At 38.3% G+C, this 24381-nt stretch overlaps 1 protein-coding gene across 6 annotated transcripts in view; it reads left to right on the plus strand.

The window, feature by feature from the left end:
- LOC132396718 (ceramide transfer protein) overlaps positions 1-24381 on the plus strand; it is a 126760-nt gene that overhangs the window by 90013 nt on the left and 12366 nt on the right. For 4 of the 6 annotated variants that reach the window (XM_059974533.1, XM_059974534.1, XM_059974535.1 and 1 more), the window contains 8 exons: positions 2729-2809; positions 6929-7086; positions 7928-8020; positions 8831-8917; positions 9806-9898; positions 11179-11253; positions 23682-23777; positions 23936-24068. In XM_059974533.1, the coding sequence (XP_059830516.1) occupies positions 2729-2809; positions 6929-7086; positions 7928-8020; positions 8831-8917; positions 9806-9898; positions 11179-11253; positions 23682-23777; positions 23936-24068 (816 nt within the window). The remainder of the gene's footprint in view (positions 1-2728; positions 2810-6928; positions 7087-7927; positions 8021-8830; positions 8918-9805; positions 9899-11178; positions 11254-23681; positions 23778-23935; positions 24069-24381) is intronic. The other 2 variants (XM_059974536.1, XM_059974537.1) reach the window with 1 other exon arrangement.

The raw sequence follows: 24381 nt of genomic DNA on the forward strand, positions 1-24381 counted from the left end.
TCAGAATATCTTTCCTGAGGGTGAACTTTTGTAAGGCATCAGAACCTGATGGTGTACCTGGTAGGGTCTGAAAACCATGCTATTCAACTAGCGGTAGTATTCAAAGACACCTTCAATCTCACTGCTGTAGTTGGAGGTTCCCACTTGCTTCAAAAGGGTGACAATCATACCAGTGCCCAAGAAGAGCAAGATGAGCGGCTTTAATGACTGTCACCCAGTGGCACTCACATGTACTGTGATTAAATGCTTTGAGAGGTTGGTCATGGCCAGAATCAGCTCCTGCCTAAGGAGAGACCTGGATCTGCTGCAATTTGCCTATCACCATGATAGTCCTACAGCGTATGCAATGTTATTATTTCTACATTCTGCCTTGGATCACCTGGACAATAGTATTACCTGCATCGGGCTGTTGCTTGTTGATTACAATTCACCGCTCAACACAATCATACCCTTGGTTTTAATCAACAAGCTCTAAATCCAGGGCCTCTACCTCCCTCTGCAACTGGGTCCTTGACTTCCTCATGGGAGACTACAAGACATGGCATTAAATGTCAGTAAGATCAATGAATTGTTTGAGAACTTCAGGAAGGGGAAGTCAAGGAAATACACACCAATCCTCATAGAGGGTCAGAAGTGAAGAGACTCATGTTGGATGTCAACATCTGAGACTCAATCCTGGGCCCAATATGTTGTAATTACAAAGAAGGCACGACAGAGGCTATATTTCACTTGGAGTTTGAGAATGGGTTTGTCACATTTCCTGCAGGTGTACTGTAGAGAGCCTTCCGAGTGGGTGCGTCAACAACTTGTACGGAGGGGCCACTGCACAAGATCGGAAGAAACTGAAAAAAGTTGTAAACTCAGCCATCTCTGTCATGGGCACTAGCTTCCCCATGGGGCATTGGAGGCATCTTCAAAAGGTGATGCCTTAAAAAGGTGGCATCCATTTTTAAAGAACCCCATCACCTAGGTCATGAACTCTTCTCATTCCTACCATCGAGGAGGAGGCTGATGAGCCTGAAAAGACTCTCGGTAATCCAGGAACAGTTTCTTCCCTCCGCCATCAGATTTCTGAATGAACAATGCGATCACTATCTAAGTATTTTATTCCCTCTCTTTGCACTCCTTATTTAATTTATTTTTATATATACTTATTGTAACTTATAGTTTCCATTTTTATATATTGCAATGGACTGCTGCTGCAAAACAACAAATTTGACAACATAAGGCAGTGACATTAAACTTGATTCTGATTAAAACAATTGTGAAGCAACGGGTTTTGTGCCTCTTTCCTGACTTCTAAAAGAATCTTGGATTAAATACCAAAATCCTTCAGTTTCAAATGCCAGATTCCGTCACAAAGATACTGTGCTTCCATTTTGTTAACATTTGTCAGATCTAGTTCCTGTATCAGACTATCATTGCCAAATGTATGTGCTTGCCTCCCCCCTCCCCCCCACCCCCCAACCTTGTCCCCTGACTGTACTATTGTTCTTGGCTTGCTTCCCAAAAACTGGAGTCTCTCCAACTTACTCCTGCTCATATTCCAACATGCATCAAAACTTATTTGTATGTTACCTTGTCATTGTTTCAACTTAGCCCATTTGCAAATTAGATTTTGCACCTTTTTGTCCAAATCCAAGCTTGTGCTTCACATAACTAGCCTATACAACCTTCACTTTCCTCTCACTGCCACTGCCTCTCATTGATCCACTTCTGCCTTTCCACCTGTCTCCATTCTATTTTGTACATTCTCCCCATGAACTGTGTATGTTTCGTCAGTGCTTTGGTTGCCTCCCACTATCCAAAGATTAGCCAACTAGTAAGTGGATTAGTCATTGTAAATTACCCTGTGATTAGGCTTGGGTTAAATAGGAGGGTCGCTGGGCAGCATGGCTCATTAGTCCAGAAGGGTCTATCCTGTGCCATATCTTTAAATAAATAATGGCAATTGAGTCTATCAGTCTAATTGTAGATTATTTTTCCATTGCTGTGTTTGTGTCTGTCCTCCCCACCTCTTAACCTCTATTAATTGCTAACTCTTGTAGGTGCCATTTTAGCATTGCTTATTTTTAACTGTTTATTTTACTTGATTATGCTTTTAGAAAATCTCCTTGGAGTGTTTTATGTTGTGATCTTAATGGCTATACCTTGCATTCTCTGGACCTAGCAAATGGCCCAGAAGCAAAAGGTCGGACTTCCATTTAAGAGTCATAAAGAATAATCAGTCAAAAGCTATCAAAGTTAGTTAATAGATTTTTAATTTTTTTATGAATTTTGCTACAAGATCTTTTTCTACAGAGGGGAGGGAGAATTTTAAATACAGATCTAAAATGCTGGTTCTATTTATTACTTTTCACAGAGAGTGACTGATTCAATAACTCTCTAATTTATAGGGAGAGATAATTTTACAAAATTAAAGACCTTGGGATTGTACTGAACTATTCTTCCATGTTCCTGGTAGTTCTGCTCTGTCTCTTATTGTAACTGCATTGGTACCAGTTGTGATTTCAAAGAAATCCAACTGCAACAATTGTAGCTTCTCCTCAGCACCATTCATAAAACTGTTAACACTGTTAAATAGCCCAGTGTTACTGGAATACATGGAAATAGTATATGTTCCTGGACTTGGAGCAGATATGGCTTAAACTGGTTTTGAAGCTGACTGAGTCGGTTTGCTTCACAAGTTAAGAATAATCTATTAAAAATATTAATTTTACTGTTGCAGTAGTGGAAGACGATGAAGATGCCTTTCCAACCACGCGATCAGATGGTGATTTTATACACAATAATGGCAGCAAAGAGAAATGTATGTATCTTTAAAATTCGTATTTTAACAGTTATATACTTTGATCTTCATTTATTTCTGTAACTGATGTTCTAAGTTATTTTAATTAAAATTTTTTCTTCCTTTGCATTGATCAATTTTCATGTAAGTTTGTTAAACCAGACTATTTCAATCTGGAATAACTTTTTTTTCATGCCACCACATGAATATGTATTGTGCATCATTTACTGCTTAATCCAGGTACAAGGAAAGATGTAATCAATTCAAGTCTCATCCTATATAATAGTCTTTGCTATTTTTATGCATATTTATTTCTTAGATGATGCTGCCTTCCTGCCTAATAGAGCCTTTTAAATCCTTAATCACATTTTGGCTATATTTTCAATTAGTTAATTCTTCCAGACCAGAAGAACTGCACCTTAGGGTTCTGAAAGAAGTAGCGTTAGAGATTGTGGTGGCATTAGAAATGATCTTTCAAAAATCATTGGACTCTGGCATGGTGCCAGAGGGCTGGAAAATTGCAGATGTTACTCCATTCTTTAAGAAAGGAAGAAGGCAACAGAAAGGAAATTAGAGATCAATTAGCCTGACCTCCATGTTGGGACGATGTTAGTCAGTTGTTAAAGATGAGGTGATGGAGTACTTGGTGGCACAGGACAAGATAGTACAAAGTCAGTATGGTTTCATTCAGGGAAAATCCTGCCCGACAAACCTGTTGGAATTCTTTGAGGAGATTACAAGTAGGATTGATAAAGGGGATGTAGTAGATGTTGTATATTGGGACTTTAAGAAGGTCTTTGACAAGGTACTACACATGAGGAATCTTACCAAGTTAAGAGATCATGGTATTACAGGAAAACTACTAGCATGGTTAGAGCATTGGCTGATTGGTAGGAGGCAGCAAGTGGGAATAAAAGGATCCTTTTCTGGTTGGCTGCCAGTGACTAGTGGTGTTCCACAGGGGTTGGTGTTGGGTAACACTTCTTTTTATGCTGTATATAAATGATTTCGATGATGGAATAGATGGCTTTGTTGCCAAGTTTGTAGATAATACAAAGATAGGAAGGACCTAGACAGATAAGCAGTATAGACAAGAAAGTGGCAAATGAAATACAATGTTGGAAAATGCATGGTCATGCATTTTAGTAGCAGAACTATATGTGCAGACGATTTTCTAAACTGAGAAAATCCAGGAATCTGAGATGCAGAGGGACTTGAGAGTCCTTGTGCAGAGTACCCTGAAGGTTAACTTGCAGGTAGAGTCAGTGATGAGGAAGGCAAATGCCATGTGAGCATTCATTTCAAGAGATCTATAATACAAGAGCAAGGCTGTGATGCTGAGGATTATAAGGCACTGGTGAGGCCTCACCTTGAATATTGTGAACAGTTTTGGGCCCCTTATCTTAAAAAAAAGATGTGCTGGCGTTGGAGAGGATCCAGAGGAGCTTCACAAGGATGATTCCAGGAATGAAAGGGTTATCATACGAGGAGCATTTGATGGTTTTGGGTCTGCACTTGCTGGAATTCAGAAGGATGAAGAGGATCTCATGAAACCTTTCGAATGTTGAAAGGTCTAGACAGAGTGGATGTGGAAAGGATCTCTCCCATGATGGAACAAGAGGGCATAACCTCAGTATACACAAAATACACTGCAGATGCTGTGGTCAAATCAACACATACAAAAGCTGGATGAACTCGGTCAGGCAGCACCCGTTGAAATGAGCAGTCAAAGTTTCAGGCCGACCTGCTGAGTTCATCCAGCTTTTGTATAACCTCAGTGTAGAGGTTCGCTCTTTCAAAACAGATGAGGAGAAATTTCTATAGCCAAAGGGTGGTGAATTTGTGGAACTTGTTGCCACATGCAGCTGTGAAGGCCAGGTCATTGGGTGTATTGAAGGCAGAGGTTGATAGGTGCTTGATTGGACATGGCATCAAAGGTTATAGGGAGAACTCTGGGAAATGGGGTTGAGGAGGAGATAGAGAAAAGGATCAGCCGTGATTGAATGGCGGAGCAGACTCAATGGCCCAGATAGCCTAATTCTGCTCCTATGTCTTATGGTCTTATCATATCGTGTAAAGTGTCCTGAGACACTTCATTGTGTTATTTTTTAAAAGTTTAAAACAAAACTCCTAGCCAGTAGTATAGTTGTAAAATTTCACCAGTGAAACTCAATAGATTTTAAGGTAATAGCTCATGTTTTTTTTAAATCTAGCTTATTATCACTATGTAGTGTTATAATATACAGAAGCTATCAAAGTTGCTGGCCAAGTTTCTCTCCACATCTTGTTTTAATGAGCTGTCATTTGCTTATTATTAAGTTGAAGGTTGTTTAGGCTTTTGGGCCCACATCATCTGACCTCGGGAGCATCAGCTTGTTCACTGAAAATTGTTAAACCTAATTCATTGAGGCCATTGCATATGATTTGTAGCGATGAGCATCCATCTAAAACAGCTATCTACTAAGAATATGTATTGTGCATGGAGAAATGTATTTAATTATAAATATACATTGTTGCACATATAGCAAATCAGATGATTTTTTTTCAGATATGGGAATTACTGAAAATTTCTTGCCCTAAGTTCATGTAGTAAGAGCAATAACATTTGGAAATCTAAATTTGTCCTGTACAATACAACCTAAATCATTACAGAACAATGCAGGCATTTCAGCCCACATACAAATTCTGAATCCACTGCTCTACCTTCAATGTATTTTGTCACATCTTCAAAGAATTCAATCAGTCCCATGAAGCATGGCCTGCCCATCACAAAGCTGATTCTCCCTAATCTAGACTATGCTTCTCAAAATGCTCATAAATCCTGTGTCAAAAAATCTTCTCCAATAACTTTCCTACCACTGAAATATGCTTCACTGGGTTATCCCTACTTCACTTCTTGAACAGAAGAATATCATTTGCCACCCTTCAATCATCTCGTACTCTGTAATCTCATCCCTAACAATCGATTCCAATAACTTCCCAACTACTGATGTCAGGCTAACAGGCCTATAGTTTTCTTTCTGTTGCCCCTTACCCTTCTTAAATAGCGGAATAACATTTGCAGTTTTCCAGTCATCTGGTACAATGCCAAAATATATCGATTCTTGAAAGATCATCGTTAACGCCTCCGCAATCTCTCCAGCTACTTCCTTCGAAACCCAAGGGTACATTCCATCAGGTCCAGAAGATTTATCCACCTTCAGACCATTAAGCTTCTTGAGCACCTTCTCAGTCATAATTTTCCCTGCACAAGCTTCACTTCCCTGATACTCTTAAATGTCCGGCCTAAGAAAGAGGATATCTAAGGAGAGGTTAGGTCCATTCAAGGACAAAGAGAATTTGTGCTTGGAAACAGAGCAAGTGGCTAAGGTACTAAATTAGTACTTTGAGTCTGTACTTCTGAGAAAGATCTGGAGAACAGTAAGGGGGGAAATCTTCATTGTCTTCCCAGCAGGCCCCGAGTTCATACGGATAGCGATGGCAGCCCGGGACGGTAGGTTTTGGATACGGCCTGCTGCAGTGTTGGTGATTTCGGCGCAGTCACTGCAGGACACTGCCTCCTAACGGGCCCAGACAATGCAACACACAGGGGTCTTCATTGTAGAAAAAAAAAAGAAAAAAAGAGAACAGTAAGGGAAGGATGGGGCAAGCTAATGTGCTGGGATATTTTGTGATTGAGGTGGTAGTGCTAGGTTTTCTGAAAATCACTAAGGTGGTTAAGTCCTCAGGGCTAGATGGTGCATATCCAAAAATTTTCAAAGGAGCCAGTGAGGAGATTGCCAAGGATTTCAGAGATCTTTGGGTCCTCACTAGCAACAAGCAAGTCCCAAGACGACTGGAGAGCAGCAAATGTTGTGTCCTTGTTCAAGAAAGAAACTAGAGGTAATCCTGGTAACTGTAGACCAGAGAGCCTCTCGTCAGTGGTAGGAAGCTTTTGCAGAAGATACCAAGGGATTGGATTTATGCACATTTGTCCAGCAATGCATACTGGTAGCATGGTAACTTTCAAGTTGATGAGTTCAGTTTTTGACATTTCTTTATTTCTGGGGGGAAAAAAACTCGTACATGTCACCTTAGAGTTAATCTATGGTTAGAAAGTTTAATCACAACTTATCACCTATGAATAATTCTTTTTTGTAGTGTTTCCATGTGTGACACCCAAAGGGATCAATGGAATAGATTTTAAAGGTGAAGCTATCACTTTTAAAGCTACTACAGCTGGAATACTGGCTACTCTTTCTCATTGTATTGAACTAATGGTAAAACGAGAAGACAGCTGGCAGAAGAGAATTGATAAGGTAATACTGTGAATCCATTGTATTGTTATAAAACTGAAATTTCCACATATGCTTGCTTAACACCATTATGACGGAGGTGCCAATAGACATTTTCCATGGTAATGTAGTTTGAGTTATCTTCAGAAAACAAGCCAAGGGTCTTCTGTAGAATTGAGTGGTGGTGGGGGTTGAAGAGGATGGTCTGTTTTGATATGAACTTGGATGATGTAGCAAGGAGCTTCATTTTATTTGAAATATTAAAGAGAAAAGGAGAATTTCATTTCATATATTGGCATCCAAATTGGATTGGAGCCATGATCTGATGAGATAAATCAAATGATAGAAGTTTGGGTAAAGCTAGGGAGGGGAAACTAGGTTGGTTGATGTCTATTAGAGATCTCTAATGATCTCAGCAATTAGAGAAACTTTTTTTTAAACAAAAAGAGCTTTTGCATTATTCCTCAAAGTTCTATATAAAATGCAAAATATCTTGAGAATAAAATTGAAAATACTTGCTAGAGATAACTGGTGATGACCATTATTGAAACATGGCAGGTGGATAAATTACAGAAATGCACGTTACTGCCAAAGGTTAGTGAGAGGATAGCATGACCAAATTTGACTTATCTGCACTGTCATCTCCGTTAATCCTGACCGAGGGGAATTCACTTAACAAAGAAAAGCTTAACTGATTACTTGTTTATAGATACAATTTCAGGATTTTGTATTTTAAATTTTAAAATTAATAGTTAGACCCAGGTAGCAGAAGTGAAATGACCATTGTAGGCCACAGTAGTTTTTCTTCCCCATAACCTCACCTGTTGGATGGAATAATGTGCAACTTTTGATCTTAAACATATAGGAGATTGAAAAGAGACGAAAAGTAGAAGATGCTTACAAGAATGCAATGTCAGAACTTAAGAAAAAATGTCACTTTGGTGGACCTGATTATGAGGTAAGACTCATTGCGTTCAATTTCTCTAAAAAATCATTTTCGCTTGTCTTACAATGTTCGTATTTTGGGTTGGAGAGCAAGGAAATTTTCAAATTTGCAATTCTTGTTATTGATACAGTAGTTTTGCCTAAAATAAATTTCTTTGGATTTTGGGTGCTTAGTTTAAAACCTTTTTGATTTTTTTTTAAATGACTTTAGCTCGGTAAACACAAACTTTGCAGCAAAGTTATGTTCCTTATTTAAACAAATGCTAACCTTCTCCCAATTAACACCAGCATTGAATTATAGACAATGATTATTAGAAATAATTTCACAATCACGTTCTTGCAGCAAGTAAAATGAAAATTGGGGTATGTGCTGCAGTGCCAGAGGCTATTCAGAAATTGTCTTGCTGTGAAATTCATAACATTGTGAAATAATTCCCAGGATAATTCAGATTCTACTCATGAAGTTATGATTTTTCCAAGGTTAGAGGTTCAGCAGTAATAGTATCTGAATTCACTTTTTAGACCTAGCTTAATACCATTGAATGAGGTGTTTTAAAGAAAGTATAGTACTCTGATTCTGTACTACTTACCAAACCAAAGACTGCCATGGCAGATTTTGTATAAACACAATACTGCCTAATGGGAAAATTGTGAATTTCTGTAACAGTGTTTGTATAAACTTCAAACATTGCATTTAGTTTTGGAGAACAGTAATTGCAAACTTCAACCTCAAGTTCTGTGTCATTGTGAAGGAAAGTCTTCTGCATATAGTTATATACTTGCAAGTCACTTTAAAGTTCATTTTGTTTTGTGCAATCCTTAGGAAGGTCCAAACAGTTTGATAAATGAAGAGGAATTCTTTGATGCTGTTGAAGCTGCACTTGACAGACAAGATAAAATTGAAGAACAGGTATTGTTTGCCTTGTAAATAACTTTTTACAATGTATCCCTTTGGCCAATCACCTTTCCGGCTCTCAGCTTCACCCCATCCCCTCCGGTCTTCTCCTATCATTTTGCATTTCCTCCTTCCCCTCCTACTTTCAAATCTGTTAGTATTTTTCCTTTCAGTTAGTCCTGACGAAGGGTCTCGGCCCGAAACATCGACATGCTTCTCCCTATAGATGCTGTCTGGCCTGCTGTATTCCACCAGCATTTTGAGTGTGTTAATGAATTTTTGATGTTGTAACATGCAGAATAATTAAGTGCGAGCCAGTTAAGTGAATTTAAGCTTCAAAAATATGGCTTTAAGTTATTGACAAAATTATTATGCATATCATCTGGGAGGTAATTTTTTTTGTTTGGATTAAAGGATGTTTAACAAACAAAGTGGATTAGAAATAAATTGGGATTTTAGGTCAGAACCCTTGAGTGTAAAAGAATGAGAGATGATCTCACTGAAACAAAATTCTTAGTTTTGACAGGAGGTGCAGCTATGATGTCACTCCTGGCTGAAAAATTTGGAAACGTTTTAAAATAAGGGTTTGGTTATTGGATATTCTGGGCAATTTCTTTAACCAGAGAGTGGTGAATCTTTGGAATTCTTTACCCAACAAGGCTAAGGAGGTTCAGTCATTAATGATTTTCAAGAAAGAGAGAAATAGAACTTTAAATGTTAAGGGAACAGGGTGATACGGAGTTGACGTAGAAAGCACCACTGAAGTGGAAGATCAGTTAAATAGTACAGAAGGTACAAGGGGCAGAATAGCCATGTCTCCTGTGGCTTTATTTTCCTGAACAGAAACAGTTGTCTCTGTATTAATCAATCTTAACCGAGTGTTGTAATCATTTTATTCTTTAGTCCCATACAGAGAAGTCAAGAATTCATTGGTCAGCTGCTGTGCCTTTTGGTGATTCCTTCTCAACAGTTGGTACTCACAGATTTGCCAAACAGGTATTTTGAACATTTTTTCCATTGTTAGACAGGAATTCAGAGGCATAACGGAGCAGAGTATATCTCGATGCCACTGTAATTTATTCTGTTCTATAAAAGTTTGCTAATTGTTTAAACTTTTTTGTCAAAAGCTCAAATTGGAGATGCCACTTGTGATGTCACTGAGACAGCACTGAAGTTCTGCTTGTGATAGTGTTGATTAGTTGCTCCCTTCACTCAAGCAGCATTCTCCCCTTGACTGTGAAATATCAGCATGGGAAGGGGAGAATGAGACACTTAAAAAATTAATTGTCTTTTAAAAAAGTAAGATCTAATGGAAAGCCTGAAATACTTTCCAGTGGTGTTGATAAGAAATAGAATTCAGTAATCTCACAATAGAAATAAATTAGGCATTCATTCTAATCAAGAACATTTTTGTTCAATGGATATGTTAAAAATAAGGCCTAATTTTGTTTTGTCAATTGCTTGATTACCTTCTGGTGTTTAAAATGCCACCAGCGTTAACCATGGTTTTTACTGTAGGCAATAAAATCTTTTTTTTAATTTGTGATTAGTTTTCATGAGCCATTTTTACAAACAGGCAAAAACATTTGAATTGGTGTTTAGGTACTGGATTAAAAAGTGATTCATATGTGACTGCTGCATAGGAACATAGAAAACCTACAGCACAATACAGGCCCTTTGGCCTACAAAGTTGTGCTGAACATGTCTCTACCTTAGAAATTACAAGGCTTGCCCATAGCCATCTGTGGTATATGAAGCTACTTTGGGCCAGCACCACATATAAGTGATGTTTAACTTTACAATTGACAAGCTATTTAGTTTGAGAATAGAGAACTTTAACCTTGTATTTCTACTGCATTTATCTGCAAATATTAAATAATCAGTTTCTTAAATGTGTATCATTTAAAATAAACAAGGTTTTTGTGGATAATACTGGATTACTTAAACAATTGATTTCAGTATCAAGAATTCTGTTCAGAAACGGTGGTTAGTGACCTGTATAACAGTTATACTTGACAATTTTTGAGAATCTGGGCACTAATGGTGACAGTCCAGCAAAACAAATTGATCATAAGCACACACCTGATTATTGCATTTTCTTCAGGCTCTCCGCCGTGGAATACACTGTTTAGTTGCATGACATCATTATGGCTGTTCTTATTTCTTTAAAGCTTATTGGCACTTTATGCACTTTTTTTGTGGTGAAGGTTAATGTTTGACTACTTTATTGTGCCTCTGTTCTGAACTGGGTTTTTCTTTATCTGTCTCTGTGGTAGCCCTTTAGTCGCTCTTCCTCCATGTCTTCCATTGATCTAGTCAGTGCCTCAGATGATCACAGATTCAGCACCCAGGTACTGTATGAACTCGGAGTGGTCCTTCTCTGCAGTTCAATTCTCTTAACTACTTCACCTGGGTTTCCTTCCACTCCTAATAGTGGTTGATGGTGATGTTTGTTGATAATAACTTATTCCCTTGGCTAATTTTGTGTGTCCACTGCAATATAGATTTTTTTGTAGAAATATTTAACTTTTTAAAAACTTTAAACTGCAACTGCTGTAGTAAAGATAATCCCAGTAAAGAAATCATAATAGTATGTCAAATTTTGTACAGTTGAAAATCAAAACTTTTGGAAAGTAATTATCCCTAAAGCAAAAGAACAAACTGAAATGTGTCATAAAATTGTGCGGTTAAGATATATCTCCTATGGAATAGGTTAATCCAAGCATCACTGCTACAATAATGCATAACAGCATGCCATTACCTGAAACCTGCCATTACTAATATACATGTTCTGATGTTTTGTACTCATTTATGCATGATTGCTGATCTATGATGTTGGAAGTGTAACAATTGCATCTAGGTTCACTTAGCAGGTTTACGTTTTTTGTGCAGTTGGCAATTTGCTTCAGCTTCATGCGGGAGAGGGAAATTCAGCTGATCTTAATGTCCTTATGCCTTTTGTCATCTGATATTTATTAGTTTAAAATTAATTGCTCTCCAACTCTGGGGCAGGCCATACTTTTTCAAGATTTGTAGATTTGTATTATAATGTTGAAATTAATTTTTATTTCCAGCTCAATTCCTCCATCATTCCTCTTCCGTACACCGACTCCCTTTTATATTCATGCGACAACTACTTTTGATACTGTTGTGTAATTCTGATCATCGTGTTTAAGTCCCATCAAGGAACTTCAGAATTTTTAAATTTAAGTAATTGAATAAATGCAGAATCTATATTTAAAAGTACAGAAATGAGATTTTCATAACTTGTCCTTCAGTTAAAGGAATAGTCATACAGCATGGAAACAGGCCCTAATTGTCCAACACTACCTTGACTGACCTGTATATGATTAGGCATACACTAATATGGTTAACTTAACTGCCTCTGTACTTGAGGAATGGACAATAAATGCTGGCATTGCCAGTGCTGTTTACCTCCCATCAACAAATAACTATTTTAGACAGCAGTGTTGAATAGTGTAAGAGTCCAATTTTGGTTTTTTTTTATTTGAGGATGAAAATGAATTTGTTTACCCTGCCATGTCCAATGTGACACAATGCCAATGATCTGCAACTTCATCCTACGGTGTTCAATGTAATTTTAAGAAAAATCCCTGTAGGCCTCAATTTGGTGTACATCCTCTAAGAACTGTGCACTGTAGATTTAATTGCTGGCAGTTTGCCAAAAGTGTTGAAATAGATTATTGGGTAGGATGTGGGAAGAGTGAGTAGAGGTGAATGCAGTTGACCGTTTTTGGAATAGTGGCTTAAATGAATCATCTCCATTAACAGTTTAAGGATCTCAGCAAATTAAACATTTTTATAAAAGTGTTATTATAAGTCATCAGTTTTAACCATATATAATTAGCTTTATCTATTGATTCTTAAGCATTCACTCAAGGCCAAGGAAGACGAATGCTTTCACTGAAGAGCATTGGTGTTCAAGGTTCAATGGAATTTGAACTTGCATTGCCTTTAACTACTTATTAATTTTACTGTATTTTATGAAGAGAAAATTCCAGAGGCTCAATCGCTGGCTGCAAACTCTGCATTCAGTTATCCACCCTGTAAATTTAATGTTCTTCAAAGGTCTGCTATCTGCACTATGTTCACTCCCTCCTTGAGTGGTGCATCAATCTTGCTTTCAAATCCACTTGTGCTTCCCTATCCACCCCATTAAAATTCAGTTGATCATGTGCTCAAGTATGTTGTACACTACTGTGAGCATGTTAAGATTCCTGTGAAATCAGTGTTGTAAACTTCAATCCCAAGTCAAATTTGTGTTGACAGTTTCCTCTGCTTCATGCAAATGTTTGCTATTATGAAGAGGAACCATTTACAGCTAAGCAAGTTATCACCAGTAGGATTGCCCTATAATTTATACATTTACAATGCTTATCACTTCAGATGTCTCAAGGATATGTTGAAAAGTATCAAATACTGTGCACTCTTAAAATAAATTTAACTATATGCTTTCTCTATCTTACTCGATGCACTCCTGCCTGAAAACTTGTTCATGCTATAAATGGATAACATTGTATTTTTATATTTTTATATTAACATTGTAGTACATCTGAGTTTGATCCATAATGGTAAGCTACAGGATGCTGCCTGGCCTGCTGAGTTTTTACAGCATTTTGTTTTTATTTACAGCAACTTGAATTTTCTCATCAGTTATAGTTAATATTTTAAAGATGTTCAAGTTCAATATGCTTCAAACCAGTGTAAAAATTTCCATTTTTTTAATCATTCTAACAGTTCAGGAGTTAAATAACATGTATAGCTTTAATTTTTTCCACAAGCTGTATGCTACTATGCAACCATGAAACTTGCTATTTCATTTTTATTCAATTATATCTTGACTTAGATATATAATGCTCAGCAGCTTCAGCAAATAAGTAGTCCATTATTTTTGACTTCGCAAATAATGCAATTGCTAACAACATAGCTTCCTGACAATTTGCTCAATTCTTCCTGCTTCACTTCGCCTTAGTGTATCTGCGAATAGGACAGTCATGCACAATCTTGGAAATTTTAATCCTCCACTAATGACACCACTGCAGGGAGACAATTCATCATTTCCTTTCTCTCAACACCACCCCTCACTTCTGTCACTATTTTTAGCAGCAGCATTGCAGCTTCCTAGTAGAAAATGTGTTTTTTTTTTGAGGATCAGTTCAAACTGATAAATTCCAATTTCTTAAGGTTTGGTAGCATTCTTTCCTTTTGTTAATCTTTACATGTAAAATATCTGTCACTTATTCTAAATACATTTAATTTTCAGTTAAAGATTTAATGATATGCCCAAAGTATATCAGTTAACAGGATCTTGAGCTTAATGTCAGTGCACATTTATAGTGCAGATTATTGGTTGTAGTAATGATGCATTTCAAAAGATCAAGTAAAGAGTAAGCACTATTGCGTTAGATAATTAAGAACAGTTAAAGACTTTTCTTAGCAGTTCTCATCTTAAAACTTCACTACTAACACTCCACTAGAATGTTTGTTTTTGTAAAGCTCCATGTTTCCTCAGACAGTTTGTTGGTGTCTGCATTTTTTCTAGTTGATTTCAGTTTGTAATTTAATTGCATTATAAATCTTGTTCTTACTCGTTGACAGCTTGTCTTTGGTAATCTTGGATAAAACTGCCATAAATGGGATATGTTGCATATATCAAAATGGTACACATAAAAGTTCTTCTCCAAAAGTACAACTTGTTTTACATGTTGGCCTGAAGCAGATTTTAGTAGAAGCAGTTTGAAGTTGTTTAATGTAATATGCAAATGCAGCACCAAACGTCTTGTCAAGTTTGTATTGTTGTAACCTATTATTATACTTTTCATCTTCAAATTTAGAAATCATAATTATAAAATATCAGCAGATCTGCTACAGATATACACATTCTAGAATTGATTTCAGCGCAGGGAAATTGCTCGTATTGTAAATCAAGATTCCGATATGTTCTTTATATTTGACAGTTTTAAAAATTTCAATTTAGTGAACTTGAATTGAATATGTCAAGCTAAAAAGTATTAAGTGTTCAGTGTAAGGTGGATTTGAATTGATGAATTTGCTCCAATAGGACCACTAATTTGAGTGGATTTTAATACTAAATAGACTGCTGGTATGCACTAGCCCTCTAGCTCCATCTAAATCTTGAGACCTAATTTAGGTACGTAATATATTGTGGAATGTGTGAGCCATAAATTGCCAGGGTACAAAGAAATAAATTTATGAAGTTGTGAGCATTTTCACTGGGGTTACCACTAATCAGATTTTCTTTAAAAATCCATACATTTTAGGATATGGTCTTTAGGCAATTGTCACTTTCGATCATTGCCTTTCTTTTTCATCAGACTTTAAGTTCATTATTAACCAGTTAATGATCTGGAGCAACAATATTGACTCTTGATAATGATTGTGCAAAAGCTACTGGATTGTTGTAAAACCTTGTCTGCTTTACTAATGTTTTCTGTAAGACTGGGAATCCTGCCACCCTTTCCCATGAGCTCATATTATTCCCAACTCACCCTGTCTGGTTGATGCTTAAAAATCACTTCTGAAATTGCTTGAGTGATGGGGCAAATAGTAATGGCAATGTGGGTATGACATGTAAACCATGAATGGGAAAATGTTGTGAATTTTCCTATTTGTCAATATAAAATGTGGTTCTTGACAGGAAAACCATGTTAGTGATATTTAAAATACTTAATCACCTCATTACTTTTTAAAGTTTAATCATTAGATAATTGTTCAAATTTTGATGGTTAGCCTCATGTTCTGGCTAACATTCTTTAAATTAGTTCATTTTTCTTTCTGAAAATTTAAGTTTCTTTAAGCATTAAGACAAAATACTTAGTTCCATTTGACAGACAGACATACTGTATTGATCCCGAGGGAAATTTGGTTTCATGACAGCCGCACCAAGGATAATGAAGAAATATAGCAATATAAAACCATAAATAATTAAATAATAAGCTTTTCCATGCCAAGCAGAAATAAGTCCAGGACCAGAATTGGCTCAGGGTGTCTGACACTCCGAGGGAGGAGTTGTAAAGTTTGATGGCCACAGGTAGGAATGACTTCCTGTGACGCTCAGTGTTACATCTCGGTAGAATGAGTCTCTGGCTGAATGTATTCTTATGCCTAACCAGTACATTATGGAGTGGATGGGAGACATTGTCCAAGATGGCATGCAACTTGGACAGCATCCTCTTTTCAGACACCACCGTCAGAGAGTCCAGTTCCACCCCCACAACATCACTGGCCTTACGAATGAGTTTGTTGATTCTGTTGGTGTCTGCTACCCTCTGCCTGCTGCCCCAGCACACAACTGCAAACATGATAGCACTGGCCACCACAGACTCGTAGAGTATCCTCAGCATCGTCCGGCAGATGTTAAAGGACCTCAGTCTCCTCAGGAAATAGAGATGGCTCTGCCCCTTCTTGTAGACAGCCTCAGTGTTCTTTGACCAGTCCAGTTTATTGTCAATTCGTATCCCCAGGTATTTGTAATCCTCCAGCATGTCCACACTGACTTCTTGTATGGAAACAGGGGTGACAGGTGCCTTAGCCCTCCTCAGGTCCACCACCAGCTCCTTAGTCTTTTTCACATTAAGCTGCAGATGATTCTGCTGTGACAAAGTTTCCCACCGTAGCCCTGTACTCAGCCTCATCTCCCTTGCTGATGCATCCAACTATAGCAGAGTCATCAGAAAACTTCTGAAGATGGCAAGACTCTGTGTTGTAGTTGAAGTCCGAGGTGTAGATGATGAAGAGAAAGGGAGACAGGACAGTCCCCTGTGAAGCACCAGTGCTGCTGATGATTTATTGATGACAAAGTTGAGTAAGATTGCAATATTTTTCAGAAAACACTTTAAACTCTGGGAAAGGGTGAGATCCAAAACAAATGAGCCCCAGAAGACATTACACATGACCCTCACTAAGGGTGAAAGAGGTTTTACGTTCCTAGAAAACAGTCCATGTCACGAATTTCTATAATATGAAGCCACTTACTTGTGTGCACATGTCAGGAAATGCAAGTTTTTTTAAAAAAATCTATTTACTTACCACACAAATTCCATGAGAACAAATCTTATTCTGTATCTCAATCTTTTGAGTAGTGATTTGGGCAAGTTCCATTACGCACACACCAACAGATATCTTGATGCCCCAGCTGTAGCAAGCTTGTCTGCATTATTATTTTGCAGATAGTTAGTATTTACACCATTTGGTGGGTTAGAGTACCTAATGACTATTACAGATAATCTCTGGTGCTCAAAATGCTCATAATGCTAATACCAGTGGAATATTTGTTATACAAAATCTACATCCTTGACTAAAGAGTGGTGACAGTCTGGAAATTGGCCAGTTTATATAAATTTTTACCATGTTTTTGCCAAGTGAAATGATGCAGGTTTTTGCAGTTTTAATAATGAACTGTAGTAGATGCTTATACTAAGCTAAATGTATTAACATAATTTTTTTGTTATTGATGAATTAACTTATTAGCAAGGTAAGGATTTTCTCCCAGTTTATTTTTGTTTTCCTCCTTTATATTTGCACAGTTAGAACAGTAGGGATGCAAGGCAGGATAATTGAATGTGCCTCTTGCAGGACGTAGGAAGGCAGGGAGACCTCCAGTGATCCTGAGGTCTACACCTGTGAGCAGCTTCTAACACTCCATGTTCAAGAGTTGGAGCTAGAACTGGATGAACTCTGGATCATTCAGAAGGCTGAGGGGTTAATAGATAGCACATAAATAACAAGGTAGTTGCACCCATGGTGCAGGGCACAAGAGACTGGGTGACAGGAAAGGGGTTAAACAACCTGTGCAGAGTATCCCTGTGGCCATCCCCCTCAACAACCACCTTAGGTACTATTTCAGAGGGATGACCTGGTAAGGGAAAGATGCAGTAGTCAATCTCTGGCACTGAGTCTGTCTCTGTTACCTCAGAAGGGAGGTTGGTGGGGAGAAGAAGCGAGCTGTGATGTTAGGAAAGGAAGTTCTATGGACAAGAACTAGATTCCCAGATTCTCCTGAGTGTATGGTCCAGATAATCTCTGATCAAGTCCTCAGCATTCTTAAGTGGCAGGGTGAGCAGTGAGCAGCCAGAGGTCATGGTCCATGTGGGTACCAATGACATGGGTAGGAAGAGTGACAATGTTCTGCAAAGTGAGTTCAGGGAGTTGGGTGCTAAGTTAAAGGATAGGAGATCTCCAGGGTTGTGATCTCAGGATTGCTACCTGTGCCACGTGCTGTTAATAGGAAGCAAGTGGCACAGGGAATTAGTAGCCAGAAATAGGAAGATCATACAGTTTAACAAATGGTTAAGGAGTTGTTGGCGAGGGAGGGTGTCAGAATTTTGGGTTATTGGGCTCAGTGCAGAAGGTGGGACCTGTACAGAAGAGATGGTTTGCACCTGAAATGGAGAGGGACTGATATCATAGTGAGAAGGTTACTAATGCTGGATGGTGGGGGTGGGGAGAGAGAAGGTGGGAGTGGTTAAAACCAGGGTTGCAGGGTGATGGGAGCCAGAGTGCCAGAACAAATAGTGGAGATATTGTGGAGACATGTTGTTAAGATCTCAGATAAATTCAGGAATCAAAAGGTTGAGTGTGGTGCAAAAATGTTCCAAGTTGCGTATATTTCAATGCATGAAGTATCGTAGGAAAACCAAATGAACTGATGGGCTCGGGGCATGGATCAACACCTGAAATTGTGATATTGTAGCGATGAGTGAGATTTGATTGCAGGAGGGGTTAAAGGGGAGGGGTAGCATTACGAGCCAGGGCAGCGCTCAATCAGGACAGACTGGAGAACTTGTTTAGTGAGGCTTTATGGGTGGAACTGAGGAATAGGAAAGGTATGGCCATGTTAATAGGGCTCTATTATAGACCACACAACAGTCCACAGGATTTAAATTGAATTGACTTTATTTCTTACATCTTTCACATCCATGAGAAGTAAAAATCTTTACATTACGTCTCCATCTAAACGTGCAATCATAGTAATTTATAGTAGAACAGTCAATGTAACATATAAATACACTCAAATCCGTGTGAGTTAATCAATCTGATTGCCTGGTGGAAGAAGCTGTCCCAGAGCCTGTTGGTCCTGGCTTTAATGTTGCGGTACAGTTTCCCGGATGGTAGCAGCTGGAATAGATTGTGGTTGGGGTGACTTGGGTCCCCTGTGATCCTGTTTTCACACCTGTCTTTGTAAATGCCCTGAATCACTTGTAAAAAGATGGCACCTGTTGCAAAAAACATAAGGTTGTTATAGCAGATGACTTTAATTTTCCATATATTGACTGGGACTCCCATACTGTAAGAGAACCAGATGGAACAGTTTCTCAAATGTGTTCTGGAAAGTTTTCTTAGCCAGTGCACAGAAATCCCAATGAATGTGTACGACACTTGGCAACTTAACAAATTGCCCGTCACATGCTGGTGATAATAAACCTGATTCTGATTGATCTATTATTAAGGAATGAGGCAGGGCAGGTGACTGAAGTTTGCGTAGCTGAGCGCTTTGCCATTAGTTTTAAAGTAAATATGGAAGAAGATAGGTCAGGTCCATGGGTTGAGATTCTAACTTAGAGAAGGGGCCAATCTTGATGGTATCAGAAAGCATCTGGCAAGTGCAGACTGTTTTCTGGCAAAGATGTACTTGGAAGTGGAAAGCCTTCAAATGTGAAATTTTGAGTAGAAAGCTGGTATGTGTCTATCAGAATAAAAGGCAAAGATAATGAGTGTAGGGGAACCTTGGTTTTCTGGAGATAATTAGGCTCTAGTTAAGAGAAGAGAAGGAGGGCATAGCAGGTAGAGGCAGGGGAGAGCAAATTAGGTAATTGAGGTGTATAAGAAATGCAGGAGAATACTCCTGAAAGAAATCAGGAAGGATAAAAGAAGGCACCTCATGAGAATAGGTCGTGTGTACTTGGCCTTTATTCCTTATAGCAACAGAGGATGAGAGGTGACCTGATACTGTAGAGGTGTATAAGATGAGGGGCATTGATCGTGTGGATAGCCAGAGGCTTTTTCCCAGGGCTGAAATGGCTGACACGGGTGGGGGGGGGGGGCATAATTTTAAGGTGCTTAGAAATTTGTACCAAGGGGATGTCAGGGGCAAGTTTTTCACAGGGAGTGGTGGGTCCGTGGAAAGCACTGCCAGCAGCAGTGGTGGAAGTGGATACAATAAGGTCTTTTAAGGGAGAGCTACATGGAGCTTAGAAAAATAGATGGCTATGCGCTAAGGAAATCCTAGATAGTCTCTAGAGTAAGTTGCATGGTTGGCACAACATTGTGGGCTGAAGGGACTGTAATGTGCTGTATGTTCTATATGTTCTTAAGACATGAGGTTGCCCTAGCAAGCAAGGCAAAGGAGAATCCTAAGAAATTCTACAGATATATTAAGAGCAAAATAATAGCAAGGGTCAAAATGGGTCCTCTGGAAGATCAGAATGGTATTCTATGTGTGGAACCCAAAGAGATGTGGGAGTTTGTAAATGGATTTTTTTGCACTTGTATTTACTTAGGAGATGGTTACAGAGGCTGTAAAAGTGAGGCAAACAGCATCAAGACATGGACACAAAAAATTAGAAGAGGATGTGCTTGCTGTCTTGATGCAAATTAGGGTGGCTAAATCCCCAGTGCCTGACAAGGTGTTCCCTTGGACCCTGTAGGAGGCAAGTGCAGAAATTACAGGGGCCCTGGCAGAGATATTTAAAACATCCTTGGTACAGGAGAAAAGCTAATGTTCCACTGTTTAAAAAAGGCTGTAAAAATAAACCAGGAAATTACAGGCTGATGAGCCTGGCATCAGTAGTGGGAAATTTATTTGAAGGCATTCTAAAGGACCAGGTATGAGTTTTTGGATGGAAATGGATAGAAAATAGTCAGCATGGCTTTGTGCATAATAGGTCACGTGTAACCAATCTTGTAGAGTTTTTCGAGGAAGTTACCAGGAAAGTCGATGAAGGCAAGGCAACAGATGTTCTTTACATGGACTTGAGCGAGCGTTTGTCATCTCTATCAATGATCTGGATGATATTGTAGTTAAATGGATCATCAAATTCGTGGATGACACTACAATTGGGAGTTTAGTGGACAGAGGGGAAAGCTCTCATGGCTTGAAGCAGGAAAAATGGTTGATTATATTTAATGCAGACAAACGGGAGGTGTTGCACTTCAATAGGGCCAACCAGGGTAGATCTTGCACACTGTGGTAGAACAAAGGGATCTGGCAGTATAGGTCCATAATTCATTGAAAGTGGTGGCACAGGTTGATAGGGTCATAAAGAAAGCATTGGGCTTTTTAAATCAAAGTATTGAGTACAGGAGATGGGATGTTATGAAGTTGTACAAGACATTGATGGGGCCGAACTTGGAGTACTGTGCACAGTTTTGATCTCTTGTGTACAAGAAAGATGGAAATAAAGTTGAAATAGTACAGAGAAAATTTACATGGATGTTGTCGGATCTGGAGTACCTGAGTTATAAGGAAAGATTGGGTAAGTTAGGACTTTATTCCATAGGTGTAGGGAATTGAAGGAAGATGTGATAGAGGTATACAAAATTGGGAGTATAGATGGGGTAAATGCAAGTAGGCTTTTTCCACTGAGGTCATAGATTAAGGGTGAAAGGTGAAAAGTTTAAGGTGAACATGAGGGAAACCTTGGAGGGTCATGAGAGTTTGGAACGAGCTGCTAGCACAAGTGGTGCATGCAAGCTCGATTTCAATGTTTAAGTTTGGATAGGTAATGCTATGGAAGGCTATGATCTGGGTGCAGGTTCATGGGAGTAGGAAGTTTAAGTTGTTTGGCACAGACTAGATGGGCTGAAGGGCCTGTGTGTACTTTTCTATGATTCTATGACTCTAGAAGATAGCAATCCATTGAAAAGTCTCACTAGCCCCTCAAGCAGGGTACGTACTACTGGATTAAAGGTCATTTAATTTAATCTCGACTCTAATGGCAGTGGGCAGTTTCTCCCACTAGAGTGAGACCAAACTTTCTAGTGCAACTACATTTTACATTTTCATAATTGTTTTCATGTAGGAAGAGTTATGTAGTCCTAGAGCAATACAAGCACAGAGATCTTAATTTTTCACAGGATAGTAGGTAATAAGTAAATGTGACAGGGTGGTCGAGTAGCAAATTTATAACAAAATTGTCTTGAGTCCTTTCTGGAGACTTAGAAGAGAAATTTCCATGTGGATTTTAAGAACTGGAGGTTGCATGCAAAAGCATAAATTCTAGTTATTAGAGGTAAATAGGGGTGAGGATTTGAACTGTAGTTGATTGCTAGAGAAAACTAGAGCTTGAGATTAGTAGATATAGTTTGGGCAGGAGAAATCTGAATGTAGCACATACAGGCATTTTGACCTACAATGTCATACCCCTACCATCAATGTACCTATCCAAACTTAAACATTGAAATCAAGCTTGAGTGCACCACTTGTGCTAGCAGCTCGTTCCACGTGCTCATGACCCTCTGAGTAAAGAGGATTTCCTTCATGTTCCCCTCAAACATTTCACCTTTCACCCTTAACCTCTAGTTGTAGTCCCAACTTTTAACCTTGAGCTTTGAACATTGAGGGTATAGTGACTGGTACCTGGATTGAAATTTATGGTAGAACAGCTAGGATTGGAAATAGAGAAAAGTACATTAATGTAGGTGGTATAAATTTTAAGTTTGCAAATGCCACATAGATTGGCAGTGTTGTGGATAGTCTTCAGCACCTGACCAATATTGATTAGCTGGTACAGTGGACAGTGGTGGAGTTAATTCCTGGTGGAGAAGGCTGACGGTGCTGTAAGTGAAAGGGTCTGTTTCTATATGTAATGTGTGATTTGGACGTGTTGGGGTTTAAAGGGGGGGTGGCAATGGTGATGATTCTGTGACTGGGGAGTTTGAAGGATAAAGAGCAAAATAAACTTGGTTGCAATCTTATGATGAGGAGAAGTGGAGGAGGAGAATAATGACTAATTCTGTAGGAATAAAATATTTAGATCAAAGGATTCAAATAGTGAGTGATATGCTATGTTCCTGAACTGAAAAAGAGAAAGTAAACTTTGAAGACTGGGCAACAATTGGGTGTGGTGGTGGCAAAATACTATGTTGAGTAAATACTGAGACTTGAAAAATAATTGAGAGTGAACTGGTGATATGAACAATGCTTTACAAGCCATATTAAACAAATGTACGCTGCTTTATGCTAGAATATTGGATACAAGATTATCCATTTCAAGTAGTTACTTCAGAGAAATATTACACTAGCAACTGATTAGACTTGATATAGAATATTACACTATCGAAGTCTCAATACTAATATTTGGAGCTTTTCATCATTGCATAAGGAGTTGGTCCTTTTTGTGCAGACATCAATTAAATAAGTATGAAAGAGATCAACAATGAACTAAATTATTTTTGCTTTTATTACATTTGTAAACTGGCATTTTAATGGGAAAGTAATTCTGACATAATTTGCCCTTTGAGTAATAGGCATTTGCAGTATGTTACAGACAAAGGAGTAAAAGCAAATGGTATGTACTTAAGACCATTTGTTGAATTTCTGTGTTTGGAAATGGTAGAGAGAAATGAGGAAGCTGAAATTGATGCTGCATAAAAATCAGGCTTGTGACAACCTGCATGTTTATGTTTCTGAAACTTCCTATGACCAAGGACTTGTGTCGGCCTGGTTTCCATCTGATAATTCTATTTCTGCAAGAATATGGTTATTGAAAATTCAGAAAGGTGTTTTATTTTTGGGCAGGTTGAAGAAATGGTGCAAAATCATATGCAGTACTCTCTGCAGGATGTAGGTGGAGATGCCAATTGGCAGTTGGTGGTGGAAGAGGGAGAAATGAAGGTGAGTAATATTTGCATGATCATAATTTAAAATGCATTTGTTTTAAGAGTGGAATAGATTTTGATCTGGGCTAGATCCGGCCATTGTTCTCAACAGATGGACAGTTGAAACAAATAAATAGCAGTGAATGTTATCTGTGCTTGTCCATTTTACCACAGGTATACAGAAGAGAAGTAGAAGAGAATGGGATTGTCTTGGATCCTCTCAAAGCAACACACTCTGTTAAAGGTGTTACAGGTCATGAAGTTTGCCATTATTTCTGGAATGTCGATGTCCGCAATGATTGGGAAAGTAAGAATATTTTATATTATTAATTTTTTTAAAGATGCCTGTATCATTAAGTTTATTGAATAGATCACCATCAGATCATTGGCAGTTTCCACCAGGCAGCTTTACTCATCTAGGATTATTAGCTGTTCAAAATGCTGGAATTTTAAATGTAAACATTTTTACACATTACCTGATCTATGTTTGCTATATTTAATTATCTCTAAATTCATGGACTGTTCATTTCCTCCTTTTATTCCATCTGACCTGTTCACTCACATTCCTCATTGTGGTCTAACAAGTCCCCATTTTCAGCAATTTGAAATGCAAAATATTT

The sequence above is a fragment of the Hypanus sabinus genome, chromosome 7, assembly GCF_030144855.1.
Source record: "Hypanus sabinus isolate sHypSab1 chromosome 7, sHypSab1.hap1, whole genome shotgun sequence".
In the NCBI taxonomy this organism is placed as follows: domain Eukaryota; kingdom Metazoa; phylum Chordata; class Chondrichthyes; order Myliobatiformes; family Dasyatidae; genus Hypanus; species Hypanus sabinus.